This window comes from Chroicocephalus ridibundus, chromosome 2 (assembly GCF_963924245.1).
Source record: "Chroicocephalus ridibundus chromosome 2, bChrRid1.1, whole genome shotgun sequence".
Classification (NCBI taxonomy): domain Eukaryota; kingdom Metazoa; phylum Chordata; class Aves; order Charadriiformes; family Laridae; genus Chroicocephalus; species Chroicocephalus ridibundus.
Genome location: NC_086285.1, coordinates 102,498,918 through 102,510,447, shown reverse-complemented (window position 1 = coordinate 102,510,447; position 11,530 = coordinate 102,498,918). Strand labels below are relative to the sequence as shown.

The window sequence follows — 11,530 nt, the reverse complement described above, 5'->3', positions numbered from 1 at the left end:
CGGGCCCGTGGGACTGCGGCCTGTCCCGGGCCGTGGGGCGGGGCGGGCCGGGGCCGCCTCCCCCGGAGGCGTGAGGAGGGAGCGCCGGGCCGTCATCGCTGCGCGCCGGCGGGCGGAGGCGGGGCGGGCGGCGATGGCGGCGGCGGCGGCGGGCGGCGCGGAGCGGTACTTTACGCGCTGGTACAAGCCAGGTACCGCCGGGCCGGGGCCGGGGCCGGGGCCGGGGCCGGGGCCGGGGCCGGGGCCGGGGCCGGGGCGGCAGCGGCGCGGGCGGTCACTGGTGTTTGTGTGCCGTTGCAGACGTGAAGGGGCGGCCGTGCGAGGACTTCTGCGTGCTGCAGCACTCCAACAGGCGAGTGGCGGGGCCGGGGAGGGGGACCTGGGGGAGAGGGTGGGGAGGGCACCTCCGCCCTCTCCCGGGGACGGGTCCTGGCTCTTGGGAAGAGGACGCCCCCGGCAGCGAGGGTCTGAGCCCCGGTTGGTGGCTGCCGGGGCCCGGTGCCGTTCGGGGCGTTGGCCCAACAGGCCCCGCTCCATCAGAAAGCCCCGGAGTGGGACAGGTGGACAATGCCAGGCGATCCCGGATTCTTCTGGAGGGTGGGAGAGTGACAGCAAGCTCAGGCTTCCTCTGCCCTTCTTTAATTACTGCTTCTTGTTACTACTGTCCTTGTTACTACTCCGTAAGAAGAGTAGAGCTTGAACTCTTCTCCCCAGATCGCTCAACAGGTTATTTTCATTTTTATTTAAAAGGCCCCTTCAGTGTCATCAGAGCTGCCCTCGCGTCCCAGCATCCTCGCTTTACATCATCTTCAATGGCAGAAGAGCATCATTTCGCAAGGCCTTTCCCTAATGACATTTAGAAGAAGTTGTCGGTTTAATTTGGTTTCTAGGAAACCAAGTTTGGGCCCCTCACTACAAGAAAGATATTGAGATTCTGGAGCGAGTCCAGAGAAGGGCAGTGAAGCTGGTGAGGGGTCTGGAGCACAAGTCTCATGAGGAGCAGTTGAGGGAGCTGGGGTTGTTGAGCCTTCAGAAAAGGAGGCTGAGGGGAGACCTTATCGCTCTCTACAACTACCTGAAAGGAGGCTGTAGCGAGGTGGGGGTCGGTCTCTTCTCCCAAGTAACAGGCAACAGGACAAGAGGAAACAGCCTCAAGTTGTGCCAGGGGAGGCTTAGATTGGGTATTAGGAAAAATTTTTACACTGAAAGGGTTATTAAGCATTGGAACAGGCTGCCCAGGGAAGTGGTGCCATCCCTGGCGGTATTTAAAAGGTAGACATAGTAAGACGGGTAGACATAGTGCTTAGAGATATAGTTTAGTGATGGTTTTTGTCAGAGTTAGGTTGATGGTTGGACTCGATGACCTGAAAGGTCCCTTCCAACCTAGGCAACTCTGTGATTCTATGAAATTAATTGGCTTGATTTGAACAAGCATTTGCATTTTGCTTTTTCTATATACAACTTAATTGCTACAGACAGTGAATGCAAGATAGGAAATAAAATGTCATACATCATTGCTACTTTGCTGTAGCTGGATATCCAGTCATTTGGATGGAATACATCAGCCCTGTACCCAGTTTGGAGCCTTAATTTCCGACTTTACCTTCCCCAGCTTCTGCCCCATGGCCTGTCCTGGCTGCAGGGTGGATTGGTGGCATCAGGGCTGTTTCTGAGGTGTTTAGTGCCTGAGGGAAGAACAGAACTTAACTTCCATCTGCACAGAAATGGGCTGTGCCAGTCTCCATGCATTGAGGGAAGCCAAGGGGAGGCCAGATGGAGACTTTGGCTGTTCCCAAGGGTTGCCTGCTCCTGTTAGGAATTCAGAGTGACAGGAGGGGCGTGCGTGGCGCAGGGCAGAACCATGGCCTCCTGCTGCCTCCAGAGCTGTGGCTGTTTCATGCAGGTCACTTTCTCGTTCCTTGGAAACAGAAACACCAGTACCTGGGAGTTAACAGGAATGACAGCAAGGACGGACATCCTCGCATTTGCACTAAATACTAAATATGCAGTTATTAGTCTCAGTTGTCTAATATAAAAACCTTTCTATTAACAACAGTTTAAATCCTGTTGATATGGGAGAAGGGGGGAAAGGAAATAAAAACAGAAACACTTGTTCACATGTCTATAAAGATTATTCTGCTATTTTGACTTCTGAAATATCAGGGCCCTTGGCTTCTACGGCAGCTTTGCCAAATGCTTTGTAAAGTATTTTACCATTATTATGTGTGGGGCTGTGGCTCAGTTGGATCTTTCCAAGCAGCATCAAATTCTCTGTGGATTTTTTCATTTTGCCAGGTTCTCAGCTCTAATAGAGCTAACAGCTCAAGATTCGTCATCTCCCCTTGAGGAAGGAGGCGGGGGTCGAGTGGAGGGAACTTTGCTGGTCCCTTTGAGCTGCCAGGGAGCCTGAAAGCGCTCGCCAGGATCCAGCTCCCTCTTGCGGGAACTCGCAGAGACATGTGACAGTGCAGGGAGATGGATGCAGCATCCGCACGCAGGGAAAACGCCATTTCTGTGCCGTGGTTTTCTCTATAGTTCCTGTTCTGTTAAGTCTGGTCCTTGCTGTGGGTTTTAAACTCCTCGTGGACAGAACAGTTTCATGGCTGTTCGTTTACTGGCACGTTCTGGGCTCTGCGTGCGTGTGCATTAAGCGTGGTTCTAACCTAGTCTCTACAGCTGGGCTTGGCTCAAGCTCTCCAGTTGCATGACAAAAAATAATCCTCCTTTAGGAGAAAGATAAAGTGCAAGCAGCAGGTTAGCTAAAGCCCAGATGACCGAAGGATTCACCTGCTGTAACTATTGCCCACTAACGGCCTTTAGCTGTTCTGGGAAACATTGCCTTTTCCTACAAGCTGTGCTTTACTTGATTGCCTTGAGTGAGTATGGGCTTCAGCCGTCACAAGAGAAGTGAACCAAGTACGCTCACAGGGGGTACAACAACAGACAGAGGAGCTCTAGCATATTGAAAGACTGTGGTTCTGCCCAATTAAGAAGTGTACTGCTTTTGCTGAGCCGGTCTAGTACCTCAAAATAAAGCACCTTCTGCGGGGGCCGCTTTAGGTCAGAATGCAGTTCAGTTTGGTACAGCGGACGTACAGTAGGATGCCCTGAAACAACCGAGTCCGATCGATCCTGTATCTGACAATTTTGTAAGTGGGAAACTAAAATTTGTCTCTGATCTAGAGCCGACAATTATCCTCTGTTCTTCGTTAGCTCAGGTACGTTGTGTTCTAGGTTACCGTACTCAAGGCCCAGGCTGTCACCCAGACCCGTCTGTCCTCGCCTCCTCCCTGGGCCTGGCAGGTGCCCGTCCTGTGACTCACGCTGAACCGTCAGCCTAATGCTCCTGCTACACTAGAGGGAAGAAAACTCTGCTTACAGAATGAAAGCTCACAACGCTAAAAGTCTTGCAAGCATTTTAGACTAGGAGTCCCAAATGAAATAGTCGGCATCAGTTTTAAATCCTACCAGCACAGGGTAGAGGTGGCTGTGGAGCTTGCTTACAGCATGTAAGACCATGGCTTCTCACTAAAGCATAATAATTACATTTCTTGTTGCAGAATCTGTGTCATCACCTTGGCAGAAGCCCATCCTCTTCTTCAAAATGGGAAAACAATTACAAGCGTTAATTACCAAATCAGTGCCAGCTGTAGCAGGCTCCAGAATAAGGTCTCTGGGAAGTCAAAAAGGGTATGGCTTTTTGATTTGGTTAGTTTTCGTTTTCATCTCCCACAGTGCCCGAGACTTTCTGTCCTTTCTAGGATAGAAAACACACCAGGTTACCTTCGCATTTCATTTTAGAACAGCCTCTCCACAGTTAAAAGAATTTAGACTTCAATGTGTTTCATGGTGGGTTTTCAAAGACGTGGTTTAACCTGATTACATTAAAGTCAACTGTGCTGGTTTTCTCCTCTCTCTGCCGAGTTTAATCCGATCAAACTACAAGTCTGTTATTCTACAAGAAACTTAATTATGACTAAAATGTGTAAGCTCTTACAGCTTCTAATCTATTTGTGCACATAATTAGGTTGTCATATTCCCTTCTGTATGGAAGCACGGCTACATAACTTGCAAAGACTCTTACTGTCGCACTTCCTCGCTTTGTTCTGAAGCATACAAACTGGTGTTGCTGATGGTAATACTTTTTTAAAGCCCTGTGTAATTAGAAGTGCATATATATGTGTGTGCGCGCATTTATTTATTTATTTATTTATTTAAAATGCAGGGAGCTCAGTTTTTAACAGAACTTGCCCCTCTGTGCAGGATATCTTCATCAGATGGAGAGGAATACACCATTTATAGGTAAGGTTTTTCCCTTTTCCTTTGTCTTACCTTGACCTAGAATGCACTTTTACTGAAACTTAACACTTTTGCAGTTGTATACGAGGGCGTCTGATAGAAGTGAATGAAAACATTCTTAACAACCCAGCTATTCTGCAAGAAAAGGTAAGAAACTTTTTTGCTTTTTATTTTCTAACTTTTATTTCACTACTAACTTTAGTCTTGCGTTTTAGCCATCAACCGAAGGATACATCGCAGTGGTTCTACCCAAATTTGAAGAAAGCAAGAGCATAACTCAAGGACTTCTGACGCGGAAGGAGTACGAGGAAGTATTGTTGAAACGTCTTAATTCTTCTTCATGAAATGAATTATACAGGTATCATCTGTATTCGATACTAAATAAGCTACTACTTTTGCACATTGTAACTGTCATGGTATTGAAAGGCCTAGTGTCTGTTTTTAAAAGTGGAATTTAATCACTTGTTTCATACAAGAATAAACCAGTTCAGATAGTTTGTATATTAAAGTTTGCGTTCTCTTTTCCTCTCAATTCTAGCGCTACAAGTCTTAAAGAAGCACAGAATGATATACTGGAGAGTATTTATGTTCCAAATGCAGTTCCACTTCTGCTCAGTGCAAGCATAAACATACAGAAAAATCACATGATTTAGCTATCACTTAATTTAGCTAAACTAATACAATATGGAGTTTGACAAAGGTGAATTGCAAATAAAAATGCAACAGAAGCCTATGTCCAAAGAGCAGATAAACTTGAGAATATGTATTTCACACCAGGTTATATTTTCATAGGATCCTGAAGTCAAATAATGCCCTTTGTACAGAACTTTATCATAATCAGTATCTATTTTCTTAAATTTTAAATGGTATAACGTAAAGTCTACATAATACTTCAGTGGTTCTACATGCAATTCAAATTCTGCCCAGTTAGGTTTTAATAAAAAGGAAGCAACAGCTGCCACCTACAAACACAGACAGTAAAAGAAAAAGGGGTTGAGTCAAGAGTATTAATCACTTAGAAATACACTTTTGGAAATACGAATCATGGCAGCGAGACTAGAATTCAGTGGGGCAGCTACACAAAGAGGGTTTTTTTCCCTAGAACTACTTCATTGCAGGTATAACTCGTAGATAAGGTAACATTTCAGTGCTTTAGGCTACAGCCTTTCAGACTATATTCCTGATTCTGCTTTATCAAATACATAGACTGAAACAGGCCAGAGATGAGTTTACAGACTTCAACAGTAGTGTTACATATAGCATATGCAGCACAAGGTTCTTTATATAAAATGTCTATTAGCAGCATCTTTGGGTTGAAACATCCATTAAGACATTCATAAGCATTAATTACAAACCCAGTATCAATCGTGAGCATAGGAGAGGCATTCACATTATAAAAATACATAATGATTAGACCTGTTGGTGGTGCAATTGCCAAGTAATGGGACATCTATTAGATGTGACAAAGGTCAACAGCTTTAATTCAAATTAACCTGGTTTGACTTTCCACAAATGAAAGCAATATTGAAAATTCAGCAAGTGTTATTTTCAAATGGGAGTTCCTGCATTTCTAAGTGCTATAATTACTTGCTCTCTACAAATGTCATGTTTGTTACGTGATTTTCTAAAGTCTTGATGCCAAATGTCTCAGCTCTCCTTTCTGGAGTATGTGCATTTGTACCAGTTTGTATTCTGTCTTCTCTCCACGGTGGAGCAGGTTTCAGACAGCCATTTCCTGCTTTATTCTGTATATATATAAAGAAGATTTATTAAAAAACAAACAAAACAACAAACCACCACCCCCCAAAAAAAACCCCTTTAAGATACTGCAGATGAACCAAGTACTCACTTTCCTCAGTAATTTGCAGCAAAGTGGAAGAAGCTGGCATAACAGAGTCATCATGTTCCTTGTTTTCAGAATACATGCATCAACCTAACCAAGACAATTAGAGTAAGACCACTGATTACTTTTATTAGGCAATTGTTTAATGCATGAGATGATAATCTATTTCATGCTTGAATAGGTAATATTTTTCCTTCATAAATACCTTCTAATGAAAAGGTTTTGCATAGCGTTTTTGAATTTCTCTATATAGTACGTGTAAAGCAACAGCATCCCTTCCGTTAAGCCAACATTTCAGCTGGGAAGCAGAAGGGAACAACACATCCCAGGAGAAGGAACTAATAATAATATAATATTAATCATTAAATGTAAGTGTCTTGGAAAGGAGCTCTTGCCATCTAAATATGATTCATCACAATTCTTCACGATTTTCCTCTTGGTTTACGCCCTGCCAGCATGATTTAGAGCCATACATCCTTGTAAGGCTTACCCTGATATGAGTTACACTAAAAGTTTAACTAAATCTTAAAGCATTGGAGTTAATGCCTCAAGTCTAACACTTAGCACAGATGGCAAGTCTGGGCCCTCAAGAAACCTTAATTTGATAAGCCGTTATCACTAGGTAGCGATACATCACTCTGTATAAACAGACTGAAGTTCCCATGTAGTGTAGCTAAAGAGTGTAAGCCAAACGAAGCAGTAGCCCTCAGGTGCGCAGTTTGCTTTTGGGTGGCTTGGATGGTCTAGACAGTTTGAGCCCCTGCTGGAAAACTGAAATGTCTTTCTTTTCTAGAGCTCATTGGAAACAAGCATCTAGGTGCACAGAAACGGTCTTGCTCGCATTGATCATATTGCTGCTCGGGGAAGTTCTTCAAAAAGCCGGACCTCTATTCCCCACTAAAGTTTGCAGATCTACTTATTGTGGAAACAGTGCTGAAACTTTTATGGCAGCTGTGTACATATTTACTTAAACCAAATATGAATAATATCAGAATAAACACTGGGCAGTCTAGGGTAGACTCCCCCTACTGAGAAGCAACCACATATTTCGGTAGTAGAGTCTTTGGGGTTTGGAATTTATTACATTTATGTTAAGCATCAATCACATCAGAATAATTATTACAGTGGTGGAAATACAAATTACCTTGATTAATATTTTGATTACTGAAGTCCTTTCTTAGTGAGGTACGCTTAATCGCAGTTCATGTGTCTCCGAATGAAGTGGTAGTGGATTACAATATTATTACTGTAATCTAGTGGATTACAGTATTATTATATACAGTATTACTCTGTCTCATATTATTCAACTAAGAATTCTCAGTTGCAGCATGATAAAGTTCCAGTACCTCTCTTTATCTAGTGGGTAAGTTGAGGGAGATGTTGGCAGAAGTTGAAGATGCTGAAAAAAGTTCTCAGCAGTAAAAAGCAATATGAAATAGCGGAAGCCTATGGACACCTTCCCACCTTATTTTTAAGGGCAGTCCAGGAACATCATTGTCTTTGGAAACACTTCTGTAAACTCCTTCTCTAACAGTGAAATCCAAAACCCAAACGATATTTTCAGTATTTTTAGTAACAGGAAGGAAAAAAAATCCTATTACTTATTTTACTAATTCTTAGACTGTAAAGTTCGTAAGTTAGGAGTAGGGAAACTGTTCCTTAAAACATTAATATCCATGATGTATCTGTGGCCACTAGGCCAGTTATACAGAACTTGGATATCCATGCTCCCGAAATAAAACATTCATATAAGCCTGTAGAGTAACAACATTCAAGCTACCCGCTGGCAGCCTTCCATGTATGCTGGGTGCCAGTTTACCACATTTTGTCTCCTGTCAAACTCTCAGCATGAATGCGGGGGCCAGGTCAGGCTAAACTTCACCGAAGCCCTTCTCTGCTGTGTGTATGGGGTGTGAGTGGAGGGAGAAGTCTAGAAAACAGTAGTACCCGTGCTGAAGAACATCCTTTCCTGAGGCAAGATAGTGCAGTAAATGGCTTAGGTTACAGTTATCAGTGAGGGATGTCCCAATAGACAAAACATTTTCAGCAAGAGGAACAGTTCTTGCTGTTCTTCCTCTATATTTTGCACATCAGCTTCTCAAAACACGTTAAGTGCTAAGAAGTACTTCAAGTTGAAGTAGATTCCTCTTACACATAAGGAAAAGAAACGATGACATACTGCATAGCAGAAAAATGCTTGCACAACACTGTAAAATTTTGTACTTATTAATTTTTATGATCCTCTGTCAATCCAAGAAGTTCGCTGTCATGAGCTGTTTCACATTTTAACAGGAGCATAAATTAGTAAATTACTACATTTCAAAACATTAGGTCTTACTTTCAGGAATATGTAGAGTTTTTACCTTACCTTTGTAAATGTAGCGCTTTTACCCTGAACAGAGGCTTTAGCTGTTATCTGGAGCTGCTTGCACATACAGATCAGTTTCTCAGCCTCCAACAGAAGCAAAGGTTTGTCATCATCGTGTACCTGAATTGTGTTTCGGGAAGACAAAACCACTCCGTGTTAAAGACTCCAATGTTAAGTTAATGGAGAAGATAACACAACCGGCTTTTAAGCAGTATCACTAGTGCCGTAAGCTGGATGGCTGTTTTAGGGGTCATACATCACCTGATCAGAAAAGGCATGAAGAGCTGAAGCAAGCTTTGTGCCCTCTGTAGCAAAAATCTGAAAGGTAGAGAAAACATGTAACAAAACGAACCACAATGAAAGATGAGGCTCTTTTTCCTTGTTGTTTTAATAAATAGCCTGCTATAAAGTAAAAAAAGTAACAGGAAGTACTTGTGATAGTTTTATACGTTTATAATTAACAAGTCGGCAGTTTGTGCAGTGACTTCTGAAATAACACACTAGACTACAAATGGCCATTCTCCCAGATAAGCAACGTTTAAAGGCTTTGCCTTTATGTATAAAAAACTGACTTCCGATTATTTTTTACACTGCAGCAACTCACAAGAGTTCTGTGGGTAGATGACACCTGCCGTGTTTGTTTATTGTCCTGACAAAGGTAACCAGCCTCCTGTTAAACGCAGGCACGTATCCGGGAAATATCATGCCACATTCCTTCACTTGGCCCTGTATCTTTTGTTTGTATTATTCAAGTTTCTACATCTTTCTTTCCCATGAAAATACTGCTGCTCAGGCTAGGATGGAGCATCATCTAAGCGACACAATGAATACTACTAATGCATTGAAGTCCACTATATTTGCCACAGTGCCGGTTTGCCATTCCTACTCCTAACTGGAATGTGTCAGTTTAACGAATGCCGTCTTAAGGTACTACTAGCACACTGAAATGTTAGCTTTCAGAAAGTGTGCATCCGAGTTAGGCTGTTTAAAAAAATCTACAGCTGCTAGTCAATTCACGGTACGCTGTACTTATGTGTAAGGAATCAGAGAGTTAAGTTCCAATTTGTTCTTCACTCAGAATTCCCAAGTCCTGTTTTGTTAAAAATATATTACCTCTGCTTGGTGAAATAAATCTTGAGTAGTTTTCAGAAGTCCTTCTCCTCTGCGGGAAATAATGAGAGCAGAACATATGGCATGTATAGACTGCAGATTATTTTGCCTGCTACTTGCATAATTTACAGTATCTCTCTCTCACGCCCATTCACACCACTGAACTGTAAACTATCGCTCTTTTAGAGGATACTATGCGCACCAATAACTTACTACAGGAACTGCATTTCAAAATGTTATATAAAACAGCTCAGTGGCTACAGCACTATTGGGAAATTAGAAGTGGTTCAGTTCTCAACAGCTGGACAAAGACAGAAATCCATGTCTCTGGCATACTAAGTATTATTGGACTACAAGGTAAGAAAAATCTCAACTCTTATTAAAAAAACCCCTAAATTCTTCAAATAAGAACACTGACATGGCATGGGCGAGTTTCAGAACACCTTCCAAGCACAGCAAAGATCAGCAATTCTAATCTAAAGTTATATATCTGTGCTTTAATTCCCTTAACTTTGAAAGTATTTTATGACCGTGCTTCTTAAAATGTTTTCTGTACCCAAGAGATAGTTAATTAGCTGTTCCACAACAAAACAGATGTTTAGCACTTAAAAAAACCCCTAATTTTATTATGAAACAACTTAGAAATTTACAGGAACTTATAAAGCATAAGGATAGAAATCAAAGCTCCTTTCTGAACGTTTCCCAATCATTATACTCTGAAAGTTAAATTGTCTTATTTCTTACAAGCACTGTTAATGCTCTTCTCCCCACCAAAACATGCTGCTACAGTGTAATTACCTGGTAAATAAATACATGGAGTAGGCCATACTTGACATGCCTTGTCCATGTTGCACGATCTCACTCTCCTGATCCTCCCATTTCTCTGTCTCAGAATCCACATCAGATGTGAGCAGATGCAGTTCTAATCCAAGTTTTGCAATCTTTGCCTGTTCCTGTAAACGGTAACCATATTTATGGCACTTGAAAACACTTTCTTCAGACAAGAAGAAAAATAATTTAAAAAGCTTTTTTACTAAAATGATGGCATCTTACCTCAGTATCTAGTTTGACTGGCTTTAATGCTTTCAGATTTGCATTATGCTTCTGTTTCAAACAAAAAAATAATATTTTTAAATAAAAGGAATTAGTAATCATTTTCCTAACAAATCATAAGAGGTGGCTCTAAACTCAGATGCAGACTTTGCAGGATAGTTCCAGTGGTTCAGACAAACTTCTCAGCAGAAGCCGAGAACCTGTTCTGATCTGGCTGTCCTCCTGAAATGGCACGTGCAAACCAGGTCTGTGCCTACAGACACCCTAAAGTTTCAAGGAAAAGACCTCTTCTGCAGTTCTCAGACTCCACTTCCTCATATAGTACCATCTCTTTCCCCTCCCCTCTAAACCCTCAGTAGTACTCAGGACTAAACAAACAGTCTCAATCAAGTACGGCTGCACTGATTTTTTCCCATCAAAGACGATACTGATATGAGAGAGACTTGGAGCTGATTTAAGCTGACCTGATCTAGGGTACAACCCACGTAAATGCTAGTGTGACAATGTAGCTCATTATTCTGTGTCACTCTGTTGAAGCAGCTGGAAACCAGTACTGACACTTCCATCTTTTTATGGGTTTCCTTCTTGTATTTAAGTCATGAGCTATCTGAAATACCAGGCTGGCTGCAAGCCAAATATTGGCTCAGATTAAACAATAATTAGTGGTACTGATGTCAGCACAGTATCTGGTAAGGCAGAGCTTGCCAACCACATAGCACATACACACAGGAACACGTGATTTGTTTCAAATCAATTTGCACGTAGAGAGCAGCAGTTCCTGGTTTCAACTTCAGGTGCTGGTGCTGTCACTGTGCAAAGAGAGTAAAAACTAACAGACATGGGAGCCACAGGCTGCA

General features: G+C 42.4%; 2 protein-coding genes across 3 annotated transcripts in view; one reads left to right on the top strand and one right to left on the bottom strand.

Moving 5' to 3' along the window:
• Positions 1-80: 80 nt before the first annotated feature.
• On the top strand, positions 81-4,807 carry ABITRAM (actin binding transcription modulator). 2 transcript variants are annotated; one of them, XM_063326327.1, is made up of 6 exons: positions 81-191; positions 301-352; positions 3,561-3,690; positions 4,226-4,302; positions 4,377-4,446; positions 4,515-4,807. In XM_063326327.1, the coding sequence occupies exons 1-6, from the start codon at positions 134-136 to the stop codon at positions 4,641-4,643; spliced, it is 516 nt and encodes a 171-aa protein (XP_063182397.1). In that variant the 5' UTR covers positions 81-133; the 3' UTR covers positions 4,644-4,807. The 2 variants fall into 2 exon arrangements, with proteins under 2 accessions (XP_063182397.1, XP_063182398.1); XM_063326328.1 differs by having other exon boundaries at positions 4,502-4,807.
• CTNNAL1 (catenin alpha like 1) overlaps positions 4,752-11,530 on the bottom strand; it is a 61,998-nt gene continuing 55,219 nt past the window's right edge. Inside the window, exons 13-19 of the mRNA XM_063326326.1 lie at positions 10,674-10,724; positions 10,419-10,573; positions 9,624-9,672; positions 8,772-8,828; positions 8,511-8,630; positions 6,149-6,232; positions 4,752-6,044 (exon numbers count right to left, since the gene is read on the bottom strand). Coding sequence (XP_063182396.1) covers positions 5,883-6,044; positions 6,149-6,232; positions 8,511-8,630; positions 8,772-8,828; positions 9,624-9,672; positions 10,419-10,573; positions 10,674-10,724 — 678 coding nt within the window. The 3' untranslated portion in view covers positions 4,752-5,882. The remainder of the gene's footprint in view (positions 6,045-6,148; positions 6,233-8,510; positions 8,631-8,771; positions 8,829-9,623; positions 9,673-10,418; positions 10,574-10,673; positions 10,725-11,530) is intronic.

Coding starts and splice junctions, on each gene's coding strand:
- ABITRAM (XM_063326327.1), top strand. CDS start 134: ATGGCGGCGGCGGCGGCGGGCGGCGCGGAGCGGTACTTTACGCGCTGG. Junction 192..300: donor TACGCGCTGGTACAAGCCAG/GTACCGCCGGGC, acceptor GTGCCGTTGCAG/ACGTGAAGGGGCGGCCGTGC. Junction 3,691..4,225: donor TCTCTGGGAAGTCAAAAAGG/GTATGGCTTTTT, acceptor TTTAAAATGCAG/GGAGCTCAGTTTTTAACAGA.